This window comes from Phyllobates terribilis, unplaced genomic scaffold (genome assembly GCF_046119375.1).
Source record: "Phyllobates terribilis strain yellow unplaced genomic scaffold, ASM4611937v1 Scaffold_14__1_contigs__length_39327217, whole genome shotgun sequence".
In the NCBI taxonomy this organism is placed as follows: Eukaryota; Metazoa; Chordata; class Amphibia; order Anura; family Dendrobatidae; genus Phyllobates; species Phyllobates terribilis.
In genome coordinates, this window is record NW_027362774.1 from 24,193,589 (window position 1) to 24,217,369 (window position 23,781).

The window sequence follows — 23,781 nt, forward strand, 5'->3', positions numbered from 1 at the left end:
CCACCCTTCACCTCTCCTACAGTAAGGTTTAAGTGTCAGTCTTTACTGTAGTGCCAGTATTATATTCCAGAACCAGGAAGGTCAGGATGGGCAGAGCCACAGCAGTCCGCAGGCAAAAATGGCCATAAAGCAGCTCTGCCCCCTGTCTGCACACTCCATGGAGACACATTCAGGCAAGTGTCACCGTAATGTCAGCGGAGCAGAGGATGCATTATTTTTTTTTGGAAGCTTTGGGTCGTTGCCTCTGTCCGTAGGGAAGGAACAATGCAAGCCTGGATCAGTCGAGATAAAGCCAAGAGGAAATGGTGCTGACGGAGAAGAGTATGGAAGCGTGAGTGGTGCTGGGACAGAAAGGGCGGCACAAGGAAATCCTGCGACTTGTTCCACAGCGCTACACAGGCATCACTACTACATACTCCCATTATCCACACGTCATCTACAGAGACATCACTGCTACATACTCCCATCATCCACACGTCATCTACAGAGACATCACTGCTACATACTCCCATCATCCACACGTCATCTACAGAGACATCACTGCTAGATACTCCCATCATCCACACGTCATCTACAGAGACATCACTGCTACATACTCCCATCATCCACACGTCATCTACAGAGACATCACTGCTAGATACTCCCATCATCCACACGTCATCTACAGAGACATCACTGCTAGATACTCCCATCATCCACACGTCATCTACAGAGACATCACTGCTAGATACTCCCATCATCCACACGTCATCTACAGAGACATCACTGCTACATACTCCCATCATCCACACGTCATCTACAGAGACATCACTGCTACATACTCCCATCATCCACACGTCATCTACGGAGACATCACTGCTACATACTCCCATCATCCACACGTCATCTACAGAGACATCACTGCTAGATACTCCCATCATCCACACGTCATCTACAGAGACATCACTGCTAGATACTCCCATCATCCACACGTCATCTACAGAGACATCACTGCTACATACTCCCATCATCCACACGTCATCTACAGAGAAATCACTGCTACATACTCCCATCATCCACACGTCATCTACAGAGACATCACTGCTAGATACTCCCATCATCCACACGTCATCTACAGAGACATCACTGCTAGATACTCCCATCATCCACACGTCATATAAAGAGACATCACTGCTACATACTCCCATTATCCACACGTCATATATAGACATCACTGCTAGATACTCCCATCATCCACACGTCATCTACAGACATCACTGCTAGATACTCCCATCATCCACACGTCATATACAGAGACATCACTACTACATACTCCCATTATCCACACGTCATCTACAGAGACATCACTGCTACATACTCCCATTATCTACACGTCATATAGACATCACTGCTAGATACTCCCATCATCCACACGTCATCTACAGAGACATCACTGCTAGATACTCCCATCATCCACACGTCATCTACAGACATCACTGCTAGATACTCCCATCATCCACACGTCATCTACAGAGACATCACTGCTAGATACTCCCATCATCCACACATCATCTACAGAGACATCACTGCTAGATACTCCCATCATCCACACATCATCTACAGAGACATCACTGCTAGATACTCCCATCATCCACACGTCATCTACAGAGACATCACTGCTAGATACTCCCATCATCCACACGTCATCTACAGAGACATCACTGCTAGATACTCCCATCATCCACACGTCATCTACAGAGACATCACTGCTAGATACTCCCATCATCCACACGTCATCTACAGAGACATCACTGCTAGATACTCCCATCATCCACACGTCATCTACAGAGACATCACTGCTAGATACTCCCATCATCCACACATCATCTACAGAGACATCACTGCTAGATACTCCCATCATCCACACGTCATCTACAGAGACATCACTGCTAGATACTCCCATCATCCACAAGTCATCTACAGAGACATCACTGCTAGATACTCCCATCATCCACATGTCATATACAGAGACATCACTACTACATACTCCCATTATCCACACGTCATCTATAGACATCACTGCTAGATACTCCCATCATCCACACGTCATCTACAGAGACATCACTGCTACATACTCCCATCATCCACACGTCATCTACAGAGACATCACTGCTACATACTCCCATCATCCACACGTCATCTACAGAGACATCACTGCTACATACTCCCATCATCCACACGTCATCTACAGAGACATCACTGCTAGATACTCCCATCATCCACACGTCATATACAGAGACATCACTACTACATACTCCCATTATCCACACGTCATCTATAGACATCACTGCTAGATACTCCCATCATCCACACGTCATCTACAGAGACATCACTGCTAGATACTCCCATCATCCACACGTCATCTACAGAGACATCACTGCTAGATACTCCCATCATCCACACGTCATCTACAGAGACATCACTGCTAGATACTCCCATCATCCACAGAGACATCACTGCTAGATACTCCCATCATCCACACGTCATCTACAGAGACATCACTGCTAGATACTCCCATCATCCACACGTCATATATAGACATCACTGCTAGATACTCCCATCATCCACACGTCATATATAGACATCACTGCTAGATACTCCCATCATCCACACGTCATATATAGACATCACTGCTAGATACTCCCATCATCCACACGTCATATATAGACATCACTGCTAGATACTCCCATCATCCACACGTCATATATAGACATCACTGCTAGATACTCCCATCATCCACACGTCATCTACAGAGACATCACTGCTAGATACTCCCATCATCCACATGTCATATACAGAGACATCACTACTACATACTCCCATTATCCACACGTCATCTATAGACATCACTGCTAGATACTCCCATCATCCACACGTCATCTACAGAGACATCACTGCTAGATACTCCCATCATCCACACGTCATCTATAGACATCACTGCTAGATACTCCCATCATCCACACGTCATCTACAGAGACATCACTGCTAGATACTCCCATCATCCACACGTCATCTACAGAGACATCACTGCTAGATACTCCTATCATTATCACTGCCTAATGCATCACCGGCAGCGGTGGGCTTCTGCGCCCGCTCCATACTCTTGCCCCCTCCATGCCTGTACGTCACGCGTTGGGGAGGTAATTAGAGACTGTACAGGATTTGAAAACACAGCAACTTCCATCCCAAAACAGCGCCACAGCTGCCTTGTGGGTCGTGCCTGGTACTGCACCTCAGCTCCACTGAATTGCATGGGACAGAGCAGATTCTAACATACACTGTCAAGATCTCTGCTTTCTGTCTGTGAAAGGAAATAGTTGGTTTCCGGCACTTTTCCTACTATACGCTGTGGTCTGCAGTCTTGCGTGCAGAGAACCCAAAGAGTATTAAAGTGACGAAAAAGTGGATGAGATTGGACCACACAGCAGCCAGTCCGGCACCGGGAAAAGGGAGACGTTGACGTGCAAAAAAAGGGCAACGAGGCCACAGTGTTTTGTTTGTTTTTTTGCTTTTTCTGACAGAGGTGCCTGTAAGAATTTTCCCAAACTCGGTTTCTTGGCAGGACAGGATTATTTTGCATTCACGATCTTCCATGGAGACAGGAAGGGATGTTTCCTGCAGCTCCGGGCACCGGGCAGGTCTTCAAATAAAAACTTTAGGGGCAAAACGACACCACAAGGCGTCCAGACCTCAGCGATGGAGCCGCCTGCAGGAACCAAAATAAATCCTCGCACGAGTCGCCTCTAACCTTACATCCATCACCGGGCGAAAACGGAAATAATCCCCAGTAAGAGGCTTTATTATTACTCTCACGCGCCATCAATAGCCACGAGTAAAAATAACCCCGGACGACAGGCCGCAAGAGCCACCCCGGACGACAGGCCGCAAGAGCCACCCCGGACGACAGGCCGCAAGAGCCACCCCGGACGACAGGCCGCAAGAGCCACCCCGGACGACAGGCCGCAAGAGCCACCCCGGACGACAGGCCGCAAGAGCCACCCCGGACGACAGGCCGCAAGAGCCACCCCGGACGACAGGCCGCAAGAGCCACCCCGGACGACAGGCCGCAAGAGCCACCCCGGACGACAGGCCGCAAGAGCCACCCCGGACGACAGACCGCAAGAGCCACCCCGGACGACAGACCGCAAGAGCCACCCCGGACGACAGACCGCAAGAGCCACCCCGGACGACAGACCGCAAGAGCCACGTAAGGAGACACCCCGGACGACAGACCGCACAAGCCACGTAAGGAGATGACCCGGATCACAGACGGCAGGAGCAACATAAAGAGACTCCCCAGATTACAGACTGCAAGAGCCACAATGGATAACAGACGACAGGAGCTACATAAAAAAAAAAAAAAAAAACACAAAAAAAAAAAACACAGGATAACAGATCGCAGGTGCCACGTAAACAGCCCTGATTTCAACTGAATAACTAATAACCTCCTACAACTTATTCACTCACTGCATACAAAATAGCGGGGGGCGGGAGAAACAACAACTTCATTAAAAATGTAGGAGACTTCATTAAAAATGTCCCACAGTTTGGTTTCCACAGCTCCTCTGCAGACTATGCATCTCCATGGTAACAGACAACAAACTCTGTGGTCGGATCCTGCAGTCATACTTCCTTATTACTTTCTGCTACATTTACTTAACTGTCTAAATGTACATTAGCATAACAGAAAGGAGAAAGAAAAAAACGTGTGTGACTGCAAGATCAGACTACATCTAGTCTGCTTGTTGTCTGTTACCGTGGAGACGCATAGTCTGCATCAATGGTTGAAAACTTAAGTGATCATTTACAGGTTTCCCTTAAAGGGGAAGAAAAAAAAAAACAAACATGCAAATTCCCATAATAAAAAGCCGCTCACCTCTATATCCTGCAGGCCGAACTCGTTCTGGTCTTTAAAGTTGGCCGCCCCCGCGCTCAGCTCCATCAGCATTCTTGCTATCTCGGGTTTTATTGCTGCGGTGAGCCGACTGGCAGCCTCCATGACATGTTCCTGCACGTCTTTGAGTTGCATAGCTGCCTTCGAGTAGTGCGAGTGACGGAAAACGTTGCTGAAAAGGTCGGTGAGGAAAGTGCTGGCGCGGCAGAACACGTTCAGAGCATCTAAATACTTGGAGATGCCCTGCTGGATATCCGCTACGGGCGTAGTGAGAGCGGTGGGGTTAGGGCAGCCGCCGCTGCCGCCGGCGTTAGCCGAAGATACCAAGGGGGTGGTGGAGGCCAAAGGTGCGCTCAGAGTCCGGCTGAGCTCAGGCATCTGGTACTGCTGGTGTTGCTGCACCTTCTGCTTGGACCCGCCAAGCAAAAACCGCCTCTTGTAGTCCATTTTACTTTCCTGTGCGCTGCAGCAATACATAGGTGACCCACTAGCAACAGGTAGCCCCCCACTAACCTAAAAGAGCCGTGCCTACAAAATCCACCTCTCCGGACGCTTGGCTATGTCAGATAGTAGAGCAGGGTGGCAATCATAGGTTTCGTACAAGGCATTTCCAAAAAGGCAGGCTGTGTTAATGTGTACGGGCGGCAGATCCGCTGACTTAGGGATTTGTTTTTCTTTAGCATTCAGTGCAGCCCAGCTGCAGTTCACAACTTGTGGAAGCAAGCTGATATAGGTGCTCCCGGCTCCTGTTAACCCAAAAGTTTCCACTGCAGCCAAAAAAAAAATAATAATTTTTTGCTTATTCCAAACCAGGAAAAAAAAAAAATGCAAAAAAAAAAAAATAAATAATAACCAACACACTGATCAACAGTTGGTGGGTATGAAGCAATCCGTAGGTGGGGAGGGGTCTTGTTATATAGGATTTGTTGTAGGTGCTACAGTCCGGCAGATCCAGTCTGCACCGAAACGCCTGGAATACTGTGGGAGTCTTTGACGGGATTTGCTGCTGGATGACGTCGCCCCTCCTCCCCTCGTCTTCCTCTCTGGGTTTGTTGAGGTAGTTTAGTTACATAGGAAACAAGTGCAGCTCCCAGATTGCCGCTCGCTCTGGAGAAGGAATGCACACCATGTATTTGTAAGGCCTCTAGGTCATTTCCTGGCAAGAGAGGAAAAAAAACAAAAATAAGAGGGTTTTAAATTTTTTTGTTATTTCAAGAATATTCCTTGAAGCCTCGCTAGGAGGAGCGCGGTGGAGAACAAAGCGAAAGTGGACATTGTCCCGTCCGTCTACCGGGGAACGGGAACATTTTCACTTTCATCAGAAACTTCCATGATCGCAACCAAAAGTGATACAATTTAACAAAATCTCAACTTAAAACAAAGTTTTAAGAAGATGCAAAACTTTTTCGGCATGCAATGATTAGGGAATTATTCCTATGTTGATGCTGCACTGAGAATGGAGGGGCCACATGCACTATTTAATCACCCCGTTCATAAGGGGGTGGTCCGGTTATTAAAAAAGCAGTCGGACCCTGAAGCCTCACCTGATTTACAACTTAATCTAAGTGAAATAAAAATCCCTAGAAAAGTATCACTACCATTACATTTCTGGAACAAGTCCCCGAGGCCTATTCCGTGCACAGGTGTAGCAGCAGAGTTTTACCAATTTTGGGGGACAGCGTTATTAAAGGGATAGGTTTCCCTCTGACCATCCCTTTAAGAATCCAGACTATTATTCCTTGTAGCAATAATAAGTTACCATGTTTCCCCTTGGCCAATGTCATGGTGCATGCTGGTTTAATATAAGGGGGTGTTACTGGCAATGTTTACAGCTGAATGTTTAGGAGAGGTTTTTGTATTTCTACTATGTGGTCCAGGCCTCCAGTAAATGCAAACTATAGTCCTTTAAAAATCAGTACATTGTTATATATTTAAGTAGTGGTACAGCTGTGTAGGAGATTGGACCCCAATAAAAATGATACCTTTCTTGTACAGATCCAATGTGCCAGTCATGAGATATCGAGTGTAGAAGAATCAGTCTGGAAGTGCACTGGGGGTGTGTCCTAGAAGCAGTCCTAGTGCACTGACACGCCCCCAGTGCACTTCCAGACTGATTCTTCTACACTCGATATCTCATGACTGGCACATCGGATCTTTACAAGAAAAGTATCGTTTTTATTGGGACAACAGCACCTACACAGCTGAACCACTACTGCCAAGTGTAAAAATGTGCTGACAGGCAACGTTTAATAAAACTTCTGGAAGGTCAGCAAGTCTCAGCCCTATGAGGTTATAAAAAAAAAAACATTGGTTGTGTGTTTTAACCATTCACCTCTATGGAGCTGACCTTAAGTCCTAGACTGGTGGGGCGCCATTCCTGGTGGTAAAACACCAATTAAGCCAAACACCAATTAAGCCATATTCACAACCGCCTATTTGTCACTTAGTTATATGACTACACAGCGCAGGAAGTCATCACAGGAAAGAGACGATCATCACTTTACGGAAGCGGACTTTTGCGCCTCTGAACAGTATGGTTTCCACGGATAGATGGAGTTATATAATTGGCGCCATTATGATGATGGTTTCTCTTACCGCAGCGCATTAAAGCCTGGAACAATGTAAAAAAGGACTGAGGGCTAATCGTATTAAAAGACATTCCTGGCACGGATCACGCATAGTTTGGGAATGACACCGTGAACAAACATTCGAGGTAGTCACAGTATCAGCGAGGCCGCACAGCACATTTTCTTGCACAATTGCCTTTAAAAGGCAATTACCCTAAAGCGCAAAGTGGATTCATCCAAAAAAATCTGGACCAAAAAGCAAAACTATACCAACGAGACATAAAGGAAGGGATTTTTTCCTTCTTTTGAATACATATACTAACTCCAAAACAAAAAAAACATACCCCACAAAGTAGAATCGTGGAGGCTCCAAAATTACATCACGGCTCGTAATAATATTACATTGTTCGAAGAAGTGGCAAAAGTGGCGTTTCTGAGATAGGCAGGACGTCCCTTTAACACCGTGACGGATAAATGAGGCTAGTCAGTGGATTAAGATTACGGCTTATGCGGATGGATTAGTAGTAGCTTCACTCGTACAACTGGCGGATTACACCCAGACGAGTTATATAAGGAGACGTGATAAGACAGCGAGCGGCACTGAGCCCCGGAGATGGCCGTGTGCACCACATGGATGTCATTTATTGGAAAACAGGCAGCGAAATATTCTGCTGCAACGTGTTACAAGAGAAGATCGGTGGTCAATTTATACTGCGGCCCAGACCAACGTCTCACTCACTATGCCTCAACATCCTAATAAATGGAGTCAGGCCTCGGGACCCCCATCTATTCAATGGAGGGGCTTACTTTTCTTTTTGCATTACAGCCCAATTTTTGGTGAATGGGACTGTGCTGCAGCTCCCTGTGCCTGGGTTACTGCGTAGGGCAACACCAACAACTTCTCCGGTAGCTCTCCTGGTGGTCTCTCTATGGGCAGATACCCCGTAAGGCAAAGTCCAAGAGCTCTATAACAGGCTGGATAATAACTTAACCCTCCGTCACATACAATAGGCCTGACAGGCACATCTCTCTTACTTTCATTTAGTTTTGAAATGTTTGTATTTCAGAGTTAGTTTTATGTTAAGTAAATGGTTTTTTTTTTTGCACCTGATTATGTGTAGTCTCTTTTATTACATCCCTATGAAGGTCACTGATCACTTTTAGAGCACTGAAATTGCAAACATTAGATATTATAGGTATTTTTCTAGCCTGCGCCTGACAGTCACATTGTATGTGAACTCGTTAGAACCGATATTGTATGTGACGGAGGGTTAAAGGCCAAACTACCCTTAGGTGGCGCTAGAGAGCTAATTTGCTTATTTTTTTCCCAGGGTGCACTGCATGTATGACTCCCTACACCCACTGGATCACCACCAGGAGGAATAATACCTTCTAACAGTTACTATGGGGGAGGGTCTGCTGGTGGTCACTCTGGGGTCTTTGCAGGACACCAATAAGTAAATACAAGTTGATGTAGAGAAGACAGGCGGCCCGGACTCCTGGGGGATCAGACGTCTCCTCTCGGACAGGTCCGGTTTAGTTTCTCTGTAAACACCAGAAGGCAAACTTGGCATTGTGTAAGAGTCCGATCAGATTTATGACCGGCAGAATAAACAGCAGTCGCACAATCTCGCTGGCATTTCCTTTGTTACAGCCGGCTCAGTTATATATAGCTCCTGAAAATTAAAATTAGATCCCTTCTTGCCTGAAGTCTTTGCTTATAATAACCTTTATACGGGAGAATATTCCATAGCAGTAAGATGAGAAAAACCTAAGAAATGCAGGGTGAGGGGCGGCGCCAGAGGTGAGCGGGGCAGGGGGCCGTGGCGCCAGAGGTGAGCGGGGGCAGATGGGGAGGGGGCGGAGCCAGTGGTGGGCAGGGGGCCGTGGGCGGTGCCGCCAGGAGGTGAGTGGAGCAGCGCCAGAAGTGAGCAGGGCATGGGCAGGGGGTGGCGCCAGAGGGAAGCAGGGCAGGGGTTGGCACCATAGGTGAGCAGGGCGGCGCCAGAGGGGAGCAGGGTGCCGTGGGCAGCACCGCCAGAGGTGAGCGGGGCAGGGATGCCCATATCCATATTGTAGGAGTAAAGAAGAATCAGACATGTTGAATTTCCACCTCTGCACCTGTTTTTCTTTAGGGGAGATAGGCCACTGGCAGAAATGTGTGGCAGCCGCTTACTCCACTTTCCTTACTGACATCAGATGCACCATGGTCGACAGAGTACGTATATAGTGTCCGGACAGATGGCGGTAGGTTGACGGTCAACACTCAACAGGCTGCACGCAACCAGTGCAATCCTATGACTTCTTGAGATCAGGGGTGTGAAGTCACTCCGCTACAATGTATCAGCACGATGCTTATCCAGACTATGACAATCCTAGGAGATAGATTTTTGGAAACAATTCAAGCTGCACAGAAGGATTAGAACAATCTTTCTTTAACAGCGCCCCCTCTGCCTACAGGTTGTGTGTGGTATTGTAGCTCAGGCCTGTTTACTTTAAATGCAATACCAGGTACCAGCCATGGACGGTGCCGTTTCGGCTTTCTATCCCGGGTCAGATCCTTTGGTTTGTATTCACCGGCAGCAAGCAGACACTTTATAATAAAAATAGTTTTGATTTCTCACCTCTCAAAGTTATGCAACGTCTTAACTGGCTGGAAAACCCTTAAAATTACCCTCCTGAGCACAAGCATCCAAAGAATCCTCCATACACAGCTAAAGCAGCGGCAGACGTGAGTGCACCGAACATGTCAGCGAGTGTGACATCGAGACAACTGAAGAAACAAGACAGGAAGAATTCAGCTGTACTGAACAGGTGACGACACGGCGACAACTGGGCCCGGACGGTGCACCATCTGTTAAAGCCATAGACTACAACAACCGGCCCGATGACACATCTGACCCAAACCAGGCCACAATCAATGCAAAATAAGTTTATGGTGGATGAAAGGTGAGAAAGACACTGGCAACCATTGGGTTAAATAGGCTTCATTAAAGGGGTATTCTGCCGACGACTCCTAGATCGTGAAGGACCAATCTGTTATCAAGTGTTTGATTTGGGCAGTACGATTATATAAAGGGGGTTTCTTTCTTGGGACTGAACTCGTATGACGTTTTACAATAAAAACTGTGTAATGCTTCATCTCCCCTGTGGTGGTGCTATAGGCAGATTTGTCAACTAATCAAGCTAATCACAGGCAGTCCCACCAGCAATACCGGGATCAACTCCATACATGTGCAAAAAACAAAGCTGAAAGTTTTTGGAAAGCCTCCTAAGAAAACACAAGGGCCGTCCTGTGCCTACATTTCACAACTGTCCCGGGGCCGGTGAAGGTAGTATGTCGGGGGTCACATATTTGGATCATTATTTTTAGAAGTCGGCCATTGGTCAGATAACGTGACATCTGTGAACAAGCAGCTGCGCTCAGACTATAGAAGAGACGGGACAGAGGGGCTTTTATCCCCCCCCCCACCACCACTTGGAATTTAGCAACAGAAGGTTAAGAGAAGAGATTTGGGAAGAGGTTTGTTTGGCGCCCGTCAGATAAGTTTCATCGCTTTCTGACATATTAAAGCCAACAGGAAATGTCTGCATACTTCACAGACCTGAGCCGCGGCCAGGCCCGGGAACAATGAGAAAACATGGAGCCGATTCCCCCAGGGTGCAGAGACCGCTGGATTCATCGGATCGCCATCATCGCAGGCCGAGGACACACTGGGGGGGGGGGGGGAATCATAACTGGCTCAAGGGAAAAGAGAAGTGGCATTTTTTTCTTAGGGGGGAGGAGGTATATGAAGCAAAGTATAACTTTTTGAGGGGGCAGTAATTTTGCCCCTACAGCCATGAGCGAGGGGGTCTCCCAACATGTACACGCCCGGTTCATACTGAGTCTGCCGTTTCCTAAGGGGACACTATTTTTGTGTCGTTTTGGCCAAAAAGAAGTACGGGGACCGGTCCCTGTAATAGTCCGCCTCCACATTGAGCCAACAGATCCGCATTTCAAAACAAAATCTAAGACGACCCGTCGTCTATCAATGGTGTTTTTGTGAAACGCAGCCACAATATGTAGCGTGCCGCTTGGATCGGAGCATGGAAAAGTTGGCGGATTAGTTCCATTAAATGGTGCTAATCCTCATGCAGATCCAAGTGCAAGCCTCAATCTGCAAGTAATACTATCGCTTTCTAACACGGGGTGAATATTTTTAGGAAACGGTGCTGCAGCAGACAGTTGCACCATTACATTTGCAGCAAAAAGTGCCGTACGGGAAGGTAAAGTGTAGACACAATGTGTTGTCGCCGATTCCAAACTTTAGTCCTGGGTGAGATTTTTCCAAGCCTGTAGTAAAGTTACTCCGGGGCAGACATAGGAAAGTGTAATGTAGCTACTGACGGCGGGCTCCAGAGTATTAACGAGACATAATTGTGGGTCTCAGATCGCAGCATGTGGAAAGAAGGAAGGTCAAAGCACTTACGTGACCTTTCCAAAAGTGTAAGGAACATGAAAGGGCAGAAGAGCCATGAAACAAAATAGAGCAAGTCAAAAAAAATCATATAGGACACTGAGGAGCGGCGCTCCCAACATCCTAGGTGCTTGTGACATGAAGCAGCAGGCGTCACCTCCAGGAGCCACAAGTGGGATCCACACCAGACCTGCCCGTGGCTTCTGGCATGGTGCCGGTCCAGAGATGGGGGGGGGTTATCTACGATAGATAAGGACAGAGCTCTGGGAAATGTACACAATGGAGTATACTGGGCAGGGCCGCTGCTTTGATCCTGATACGGAGGGAGAAGTTGCAGTTTGGACAGATATTTTCTGGGAATGTTCGTGTTACGAGGCCTTTGTTCTAAGCATCGAAATGGGAACTGGTTCACGTCAATCAAATCGGGTAAAAAGTTGGTGAATTACTGGGATATCTCTGGTCACATAGGAAACTAGCTCACTCCAGAGGGGCCGCACTGCAGCTCCCTGCACAGCTAGATCGTTGGGGTCCGAGAGATCAATCACGTGGAGACTCCCGCTGATCCCGAAAATGGGACTTGTCCTTTTGGCATCTGGAAGGAAACCAGGTGGCCTTTGTATACCTCTCTACTATACTAGACTAAGCTTTACAATACCAAGAAATCCTGCAAAAAAAACCCACGTCATCCTTCGGAGATGATAATCAGCATTTCAGGATTATTGCATAACCACCATGTTCATCCCCATCTTTAAGAAAAAAATTCCAGTTAATGGCCACATTTCATCCAAGTGGCTAAAAATGAGTGTTGAGACTTCTCATCATCCATAAAATTTCCCTTTGTGGATTTTGCCGAGTCCCATGTGCTCAATGCAGACTTGTGCCATTGCAAAAGGGTAAAATCCACAATGAAAACCTGCAGAGTAAATTTATAGGAAGTAGATTTAAAATTCACTCCGCTGGTTACAATTTGTTAAAATCTCAGGATGCACTTTGTAGCCATTGTAACCTGCTGAGAATACGGACAACGTGCAGGTATCCGCCACGAGAGAAAGTCGCCTCTGAGCGTGTAACGTCACTGGCTCAGCCAATAGCATTGCTGCACAAAAGTATATCAAGAAAAAGTGAAATTATGTATATCATACAGAAATACTACAAAAAAAAAAAACAATCTAAAAGCATAATCATACAAAAAAAATTTATAAAAAGTAGAAATGTCAATTAAATGCAAAAATAAAATTAGAAGTTTCACACAAGCATAACAAATAACAATACTAAAAATGTTATACAAACTGAAAAGGTGTACAAAAAAAATAAGATAAAAATCATTTAAAATATATATATATATATATATATATATATATACACCCCTCAAAAGAAGAATAAAGGGAACACTTAAACAACAGAATATAACTCAAAGTTCATCAAACTGTCCACCTAGGAAGCAACACTGATTGACAATCACGTTCACATGCTGCTGTGCAAATGGAATGGACAATAGACACCCTCAATAAAGGAGTGGTTCTGCAGGTCGGGACCACAGACCACATCTCAGCACCAATGCTTTCTGGCTGATGTTTTGGTCACTTTTGAATGTTGGTTGTGCTTTCATACTCGTGGTAGCATGAGACGGACTCTACAACCCACAGAAGTTGCTCAGGTAGTGCAGCTCATCCAGGATGGCACATTAATGCGAGCTGTGGCAAGAAGGTTTGCTGTGTCTGTCAGCGTAGTGTCCAGAGGCTGGAGGCGCTACTAGGAGACAGGCCAGTACACCAGGAGACATGGAGGGGGCCATAGGAGGACAACAACCCAGCAGCAGGACCGCTACCTCCGCCTTTGTGCAAGGAGAAACAGGAGGAGCACTGCCAGAGCCCTGCAAAATGACCTCTGCACAAACGGTTAGAAACTGACTCCATGAGGGTGGTATGAGGGCCCGACGTCCACAGATGGGGGTTGTGCTCACAGCCCAACACCGTGCAGGATGCTTGGCATTTGCCACATTACACCAGGATTGGCAAAGTCGCCACTGGTGCCCTGTGCTCTTCACAGATGAAAGCAGGTTCACACTGAGCACATGTGACAGACGTGACAGAGCCTGGAGACGCCGTGGAGAGCGATCTGCTGCCTGCAACATCCTTCAGCTTGACTGGTTTGGCAGTGGGTCAGTAATGGTGTGGGGTGGCATTTCTTTGGAGGGCCGCACAGCCCTCCATGTGCTCGCCAGAGGTAGCCTGACTGCCATTAGGTACCGAGATGAGACCCTCAGACCCCTTGTGAGACCATATGCTGGTGCGGTTGGCCCTGGGTTCCTCCTAATGCAGGAGAATGCCAGACCTCATGTGGCTGGAGTGTGTCAGCAGTTCCTGCAAGATGAAGGCATTGAAGCTATGGACTGGCCCGCCCGTTCCCCAGACCTGAATCCGATTGAGCACATCTGGGACATCATGTCTCGCTCCATCCACCACAGACTGTCCAGGAGTTGGCGGATGCTTTAGTCCAGGTCTGGGAGGAGATCCCACAGGAGACCATCCGCAACCTCATCAGGAGCATGCCCAGGCGTTGTAGGGAGGTCATACAGGCACGTGGAGGCCACACACAATACTCAGCCTCATCAGGAGCATGCCCAGGCGTTGTAGGGAGGTCATACAGGCACGTGGAGGCCACACACAATACTGAGCCTCATTTTGACTTGTTTTAAGGACATTACATCAAAGTTGGATCAGCCTGTAGTGTGTTTTTCCACTTTAATTTTGGGGGTGACTCCAAATCCAGGCCTCCATTGGTTAATAAATGTGATTTCCATTGATGATTTTTGTGTGATTTTGTTGTCAGCACATTCAACTTTGTACAGAACAAAGTATTCAATGAGAATATTTCATTCATTCAGATCTAGGATGTGGTATTTGAGTGTTCCCTTTATTTTTTTGAGCAGTGTATATATATATGAGATATAAAATATATGTATATATTTTTTCATTTATAGTTTATTTTTAATATATTATATTCACATTTTTATTATATTTGTTATATATAAAACAAATATATATATACACATACAAATATATATTTTTTTTTTCTCCTCCCCCATGAAATCAAGTAATCGAAGTGATATTTCACTGTGACTTGTATACATCTAAGCAATTTTCTCAGCTGTCATAACTTGAAGACCCCACTTTCTACCATCTTCGCAAACAACCTGATGGTAGCAAGTACACGTATTTTCATAGTAATTACCTAAAATTGCGGCCCTTTCCTATCACTCGTGGCCCGCTCTCATCTGATGGTTGGGGGGGGGGGGGGGGTCAGACCAGTAAAGCTGATGGATGACGACCACAGAATGAAGAAATTACCGCATATTTCCTCCGAACAGTCAGAGGATTACCCGAAAGCCTCCGCAGATGTTTACCATTCCTCCATCCAAACTGGTTCCCACAAGAATGTACAATAACCCGAAAGAAAACACAAAACAGCGTCCTCATTAGTGGCTTGTACGGATCTGCAGGGCGGAAACCGGCAGCCAGTCTCTCATTCACAAGTCTGGGATAAACGGCCATTATTCGCCGCAGCTATTCAGAACCGCTCATTGACACCAAGTGAATACGCGGGGGGGATGGAAACGCCATAAAATAGGAGAAAAAAAAATCCCAACGTAATCGATAATAAAAACAAACGCTTCCATTTCATTGTGGACGTGTGAAAAATGATAATCCACCATATTTACTAATTTTAGTTCGGTGGGGTTAAGTCGTAATATCGGATGAGATTGGAGACTTAATTAAAAAAACTCAAAAACTTTTTACATTCCTTGCAAATGTTGTCTTTTGCTTATAAATGGGTGAAATCTGCAGCTCTCATAGATGGAGGCTTGAGGGACTTTGCTGTAAGGGTACACATACAAAAAAAAAAAAAGACGCCAGGGCCGCCGCGACAGAACTCGACGCCAGGGCCGCCGCGACAGAACTCGACGCCAGGGCCGCCGCGACAGAACTCGACGCCAGGGCCGCCGCGACAGAACTCGACGCCAGGGCCGCCGCGACAGAACTCGACGCCAGGGCCGCCGCGACAGAACTCGACGCCAGGGCCGCCGCGACAGAACTCGACGCCAGGGCATATGGCGATGCCCGCTCACGGCTACAGTAAGGAGGCAGCATTGCTGCTCTTTGCCATGGGAAATTCTCCATCGTGAGGTCATCACATACCATTCACATTTCTTATGATCAGGGTGAAACCTACCACCTGACAAGTCATAGTAAAGGAACAAACAGGTTTGACCAAGCGCTGGTCTCGGCGTTTATGGTAGTATTTGTCTGCATTCCTTCCTAGGGACATGGGGGCTTCTCTTCTAAGTGTACAGGAATAAATAAAGCCCACAATAGGTCTTTGTAGTTTATCTTGCTCTAGGAGGAAACGTTGCTTTATGCTGGTACAGGCCGTATGGGGGTTGTCTGTGACTACAGCCCTTATAGGCATAGTAATGGACCGGCTCCTGCCCTTAGCTTAGTGGCATTTTTTTTCCTTAACATGCATTATTTCTTGTTAATGTGGAGAAGCCCATCCGAGTATGAGTCTTCCAGGCAATGCTCCATGGGAGAAAATATGCAAATTAGTCTATCGTTCTTCTAGTACTGCTGTAGAGGAGTTTCTGGCTTTGCACTTGATCTCTGGTCTTGTTGCAAGTCTTGTTAAATCTGTCACTATGGATGGACGCACCGGTTGAAGTTCGGGTTCTGGTACCTGACGCCCAACTTTTGAGAAAGTTTGGTTACCAGAACCCGAACCACTCGGTAAGAAAATAAGTAATCTCTCTCTCCAGTTCGCCCATCTCTACCTGTCACCAGTGTGATGTAGAGACAACCCTGATTCCAGTGATGTATCACTTACTGGGCTGCTTGCTGTAGTTTTGATAAGCAGGAGTTCACTAATAAACCTGCATCCAGGTAGTGCAACCACACCCCCACCATTGGCTGACAACTTTCTGCCTATGCACAGTGTATATAGAAAGCTGCCAATCAGTGATGTGGTCGGGGTTATACAGGGCTCAGTAGTCAGAGAACTGCAGCAGATAAAACTTGGATTTTATCAAAACTACAGCAAGCAGCCTAGTAAGTGATACATGGCTGGAATCAGGGTCTCTTCCTCTACGTCATGCTGCACCTATAAGTCCATCCACTTATGTTAAAACTTTAGATAACCAAATTTAATAGGAAAAAAAAAAAAGAAAAAGGTTAAAAGGTGGGGACGACTGCTGGGTGACAAAATACTAATCTGTAGTGATTACGGCTACAGGTCAGCAAAGGAAGATGCAGAAGGCAGCCCCTTACACCACGTTCCTGTACAGACCCCCACTGTACTGGTGAAAGGTGATGGCTCATACTGGTATTTACTACCACTATGACCAATCACAGGGTCAAAAAGATAGCTGCCCATCCAGTCTCCTTAGAGAGCGGATTCCTATGTAATGGCCAGGAATGGAGTCAATGGAAATTGTGTCATCTACGGGGTCAGAGAAAAGGGGATCCGATGAGTTACCGAGGCCCTGTCTGCCAAGAAAAAAAATACTAATATAATAAAACCAGATGGCAGTATAGTTCTATGTTGTCAGCACGTTCCCACGCCGGCCGTCCCACAGAAGACAGATCTGTAAATATATCATGTGCTTTACAGATGTGACCGACCACAAGCATCCAGCCGGGCAGAGCTGCAATGTGTCATCAGCCTCCAGTATATCCTCTAGTCCTGTACGGAGCAGTATATAGAGCCCACCTCCGCTATATGGCAAGGCTCCCCGTCACCCGCCACGCTATAGGGCAAGGCTCCCCGCCACGCTATAGGGCAAGGCTCCCCGCCACCCGCCACGCTATAGGGCAAGGCTCCCCGTCACCCGCCACGCTATAGGGCAAGGCTCCCCGTCACCCGCCACGCTATAGGGCAAGGCTCCCCGTCACCCGCCACGCTATATGGCAAGGCTCCCAGTCACCCGCCACGCTATATGGCAAGGCTCCCAGTCACCCGCCACGCTATATGGCAAGGCTCCCAGTCACCCGCCACGCTACATTATATTGCAATTATCACTACAGTACTCCCTACGGAGCAGCAGACAGGAAGTGGAGATGTGGATCCTGCCCGTACAGCAATCCCTGCAGCACCGAGCATGTGATGGACAAATCGCCGTGAGCCAAACTGTTGCAGAAAAGCGGCGGAGCAGTTCATCTCCCGATGTAAAAAGCCTTTCCCTCCTGGTCTACAGTATAATGGCGGTCACACAACGCAGCAAACTGCAGACCCGGTAATTGCACAGATCATCTGACTGCAGGGATCGCAATAGCAAGGTGAAGGGGCAGAGGTCTGAGCGCTCGGAAATATCAGTCATTGGGAAAATTCTCTAGAGCTCACGAGACTTCTACCCCGTCCTGATGGCACAAGCCTATCCGACTAGTGTCTGACCAACAAAGCCCAGTGCCAGGTCCTGAAGGAGCCAATGCTGGTCACCTAAGTGCATATGACTGAACGGGAATGCTGTCACCTACGTAATTGCCTGTGTGACAACCTATGCTGTCCCACAGATGAGGGTCTAACATGTTTAAGGGCATCCAGTAAATCACTGAAAACAGCTCCATTCACAATGTGAACAAAGACCCTTTAATTACCCCTCCCCCTCAAAAATGCAAGAGGCGATGTCATTCTTAAATGCCACCCATTCCTTAAATAACCTGCCACTTCCTACATAAGCAGAGGAGCCCCCACCCTGCTCTTCCTAAATATTCCTACCGAGCGAGCAGACCACCTAAATAACTACAGCCCCCTCCTGGAAACCTCTGCACAGTCGCCAGAGAGCACAAAAAAAAATGCACAGTAGAAATTGACCTGCAGTGCAGATTGTAGGGGCCAGTTTACACTTGGCATATTCAGTGCAGAAAATCAGCTAAATTAGATTACAATGAAACAGCGGAAAAGGGGTGAAATCAGGGACAAATCTGCAGCAAACAAAAAAAAAATTGCATTTAATACCTTTCTTTCTGCATGAAAGCTAGAGCTACAAGCACAGGGTTTTTCGAGGAGTTTTTGGAGCGGAAATTCTCCAAATCTCAAAACTCCTCAAAAATTTTAAGTTTCCACTCTGAAAACTCAGCAAAGAAAAATCTGCATCTGCTGCACTAATTCGATCTTAATGGGCAAAATCGTTGAGAGAATTGACATAAAATAAAAAAAAAGAAAGCACGCACCATCAGATTTCAGAAAACTCATTCATTTTGCTTTTCCTGTAAAAAGTGTAGAAGAGAACGTAAAGAAAAAAAAAACCTGCGTCAAAGGACGCCAAGTATGAACAAGCCCGATCAAGTGCAGATTTTGGTGCAGAAAAAAAGATGGCACCAAATACGTAACGTGTAACTGTGAACCTCCAACAGCAGAAAAGCCCCAGCGAAATTACTCTGCAAATATCGTGGGTTATGTGGTCTGTCACCAGTTTGGTCGTGGTTAACAATCAATACATGACGTGACCCCATCGCTAGGTCAGAAATCGGCAGTGAGGAAAGGGTGCAAAAAAAAAATAGGAGAAGTATGCTGAAGTTTTATATTAAATTGTTCTGCATTTTGAGCCCCATTCTGGAAAACCCCATTATATGTCCCGGGCAGGATTACACCCTACTGATATATGTACGTGGCTCCAGTACACAACGCAGGGCGGAGACTATTACACAACCGCAGTACGGGGCTATTCTAGGCGTTCACAGTTATGGTGGTCCGAGCTTAGATCACCATCGAAAAGTCTGAGCCAGTGACCTTTAATATCCCACTCTCCAGTCGCTTCAACACTACAACTCCCAGCATTTGTTTTAGCAGTCACCTCAATGCTGGGAGTAGATTTCCACCACATAGCGCAGTGTTTCCCAAACTCCAGTCCTCACAGGTCACATTTTCAGGATCTCCATAATGTTGCCCAGATGAGAGAATTCCTGATGCCTTGATGATACTTACATCACCTGTGTAATACTAAGGAAATCCTGAAAACATGACCTGTGGGGGCCATGAGGACTGGAGTTTGGGAAACACGGACGTAGAGGCTGAAGAGCTCGATCCTAATGTTTACACCCCCACAGTCCTACAGCCCCCCGCCCCCCAGAGCACCCCCCACCCCGACACCCACAGTCCTATAGCCGCCCGTCAACCCGACACCCAGTCTTACAGCCCCCCGACATCCACAGTCCTAGTCGCCCGTAAACCCGACACCCAGTCTTACAGCCCCCCAGACATCCACAGTCCTAGAGCCCCCTCACCATCCTGACACCACCAGTCCTAGCGCCCCCCACCCCCATCATCCTGACATCACCAGTCCTAGACCACCCTCCCCCGTCATCCCGACACCCTCGGCCCTACAGCCCCCCCATCATCCTGACCCCCCCCCCCGTCATCCCGACACCCCCGGTCCTACAGCCCCCCCCCCCCCCCCGTCATCCCGACACCACCGATCCTACAGCCCCGCCCCCCCCCCCCCCGTCATCCCGACACCACCGATCCTACAGCCCCGCCCCCCGTCATCCCGACACCACCGGTCCTACAGCCCCCCCCCCCCCATCATCCCGACTCCCCCGATCCTACAGCCCCCCGTCATCCCGACACCCCCGGTCCTACAGCCCCGCCCCCCCGTCATCCCGACACCACCGGTCCTACAGCCCCCCCCCCCCCCCCCATCATCCCGACTCCCCCGATCCTACAGCCCCCCGTCATCCCGACACCCCCGGTCCTACAGCCCCCCGTCATCCCGACACCCCCGGTCCTACAGCCCCCCGTCATCCCGACACCCCCGGTCCTACAGCCCCCCGTCATCCCGACACCCCCGGTCCTACAGCCCCCCGTCATCCCGACACCCCCGGTCCTACAGCCCCCCATCATCCCGACACCCCCGGTCCTACAGCCCCACCATCATCCTGACACCCCCGATCCTACAGCCCCCCGTCATCCTGACACCCCCACCATCATCCTGACACCCCCGATCCTACAGCCCCCCGTCATCCTGACACCCCCAATCCTACAGCCCCCCGTCATCCTGACACCCCCGATCCTACAGCCCCCCCCATCATCCTGACACCCCCGATCCTACAGCCCCCCCCATCATCCTGACACCCCCGATCCTACAGCCCCCCCCATCATCCTGACACCCCCGATCCTACAGCCCCCCCCATCATCCTGACACCCCCGATCCTACAGCCCCCCCCATCATTCTGACACCCCCGATCCTACAGCCCCCCCCATCATTCTGACACCCCCGATCCTACAGCCCCCCCATCATCCTGACACCCCCGATCCTACAGCCCCCCCGTCATCCTGACACCCCCGATCCTACAGCCCCCCCGTCATCCTGACACCCCCGATCCTACAGCCCCCCGTCATCCTGACACCCCCGATCCTACAGCCCCCCCGTCATCCTGACACCCCCGATCCTACAGCCCCCCGTCATCCTGACACCCCCGATCCTACAGCCCCCCGTCATCCTGACACCCCCGATCCTACAGCCCCCCGTCATCCTGACACCCCCGATCCTACAGCCCCCCGTCATCCTGACACCCCCGATCCTACAGCCCCCCGTCATCCTGACACCCCCCGATCCTACAGCCCCCCCGTCATCCTGACACCCCCGATCCTACAGCCCCCCCGTCATCCTGACACCCCCGATCCTACAGCCCCCCCGTCATCCTGACACCCCCGATCCTACAGCCCCCCGTCATCCTGACACCCCCGATCCTACAGCCCCCCGTCATCCTGACACCCCCGATCCTACAGCCCCCCGTCATCCTGACACCCCCCGATCCTACAGCCCCCCGTCATCCTGACACCCCCGATCCTACAGCCCCCCCGTCATCCTGACACCCCCCGATCCTACAGCCCCCCCGTCATCCTGACACCCCCGATCCTACAGCCCCCCCGTCATCCTGACACCCCCGATCCTACAGCCCCCCGTCATCCTGACACCCCCGGTCTCCGGCGCCCCCCAGCACGGACAAATCTTCCTCTCCCCCCGTGCTTCCCTGCAGCCGCCGGGGCCTCTCCCACTGTGTAACACGGACAGCTCATAAGGGAGGGAGGAGAGGGGGGGACACGGCCCCGAACTCACCGTGCTTCAGTCACCGGGGCCGCTCTCACCATCTAGTCCCTGACACCCCGCCCGCCGGAAGTGACGTCACGGCTCTTCTCCCCTCACGGAATGTTCCCCTCCGTTCGCTACACAGAGCGGGGTAAATCTCATAGTTTCCTCCGGAGCCTGATTCGCAGGGACAGCCCCAGTGTTTCATGAAGCTCGTCTTCGGCGTGCGCGACCACAGCGCCAGAAAGAGAAACGTGCGCGCCACCGCAATTAACTATATGTGCAGCGCATGCGCATCCTTCTAATCAGCGCTAAATGCTACTGGACAAGCGGATATCTATGGCAGCGAATCAGAGTCGAGCTCTCATTTTGCAGGGTGTCTAAAGAAAACGAAAGCCCCAACCTGATTGGCTTCTATGAGCAACTACTTCCGTTATCAAAATGGAGTTGCCCATAGCAACCTTGTAAATAAGTAATGTATGTACACAGTGACTACACCAGCAGAATAGTGAGTGCAGCTCTGGAGTATAATACAGGATGTAACTCAGGATCAGTAATGTAATGTATGTACACAGTGACTGCACCAGCAGAATAGTGAGTGCAGCTCTGGAGTATAATACAGGATGTAACTCAGGATCAGTAATGTAATGTATGTACACAGTGACTGCACCAGCAGAATAGTGAGTGCAGCTCTGGAGTATAATACAGGAGGTAACTCAGGATCAGTAATGTAATGTATGTACACAGTGACTGCACCAGCAGAATAGTGAGTGCAGCTCTGGAGTATAATACAGGAGGTAACTCAGGATCAGTAATGTAATGTATGTACACAGTGACTGCACCAGCAGAATAGAGAGTGCAGCTCTGGAGTATAATACAGGAGGTAACTCAGGATCAGTAATGTAATGTATGTACACAGTGACGGCACCAGCAGAATAGAGAGTGCAGCTCTGGAGTATAATACAGGATGTAACTCAGGATCAGTAATGTAATGTATGTACACAGTGACTGCACCAGCAGAATAGTGAGTGCAGCTCTGGAGTGTAATACAGGATGTAACTCAGGATCAGCAATGTAATGTATGTACACAGTGACTGCACCAGCAGAATAGTGAGTGCAGTTCTGGAGTATAACACAGGATGTAACTCAGGATCAGTAATGTAATTATTATTATTATTATTATTTATTATTATAGCGCCATTTATTCCATGGCGCTTTACATGTGATAGGGATATACATGACAAAAGCATTTACATAATCTTAACAAAACGAGTCAGCGACTGGTACAGGAGGAGCGAGGACCCTGCCCGCGAGGGCTCACAGTCTACGAGGGATGGGTGAGGATACAGTAGGTGAGGGTAGAGCTGGTCGTGCAGTGGTGTTTACTGCAGGTTGTAGGCTTGTCGGAAGAGGTGGGTCTTCAGGTTCCTTTTGAAGGTTTCCACGGTCGGCGAGAGTCTGATATGTTGGGGTAGAGAGTTCCAGAGTAGGGGGGAAGCACGGGAGAAATCTTGTATACGAGTGTGGGAGGAGGAGATAAGAGGGGAGTAGAGCAGGAGATCTTGTGAGGATCGGAGGTTGCGTGCAGGTAAGTACCGGGAGACTAGGTCACAGATGTATGGGGGAGACAGGTTGTGGATGGCTTTGTATGCCATGGTTAGAGTTTTGAACTGAATTCTCTGGGCAATAGGGAGCCAGTGAAGGGATTGACATGTAATGTATGTACACAGTGACTGCACC

At 48.6% G+C, this 23,781-nt stretch overlaps 1 protein-coding gene across 1 annotated transcript in view; it reads right to left on the reverse strand.

Moving 5' to 3' along the window:
- The window catches only part of GARRE1 (granule associated Rac and RHOG effector 1), a 39,898-nt gene extending 17,567 nt beyond the window's left edge, over positions 1–22,331 (reverse strand). Inside the window, exons 1-2 of the mRNA XM_073659778.1 lie at positions 22,072–22,331; positions 4,916–6,089 (exon numbers count right to left, since the gene is read on the reverse strand). Coding sequence (XP_073515879.1) covers positions 4,916–5,410 — 495 coding nt within the window. The 5' untranslated portion in view covers positions 5,411–6,089; positions 22,072–22,331. The remainder of the gene's footprint in view (positions 1–4,915; positions 6,090–22,071) is intronic.
- Between the last annotated feature and the right edge of the window lie 1,450 nt (positions 22,332–23,781).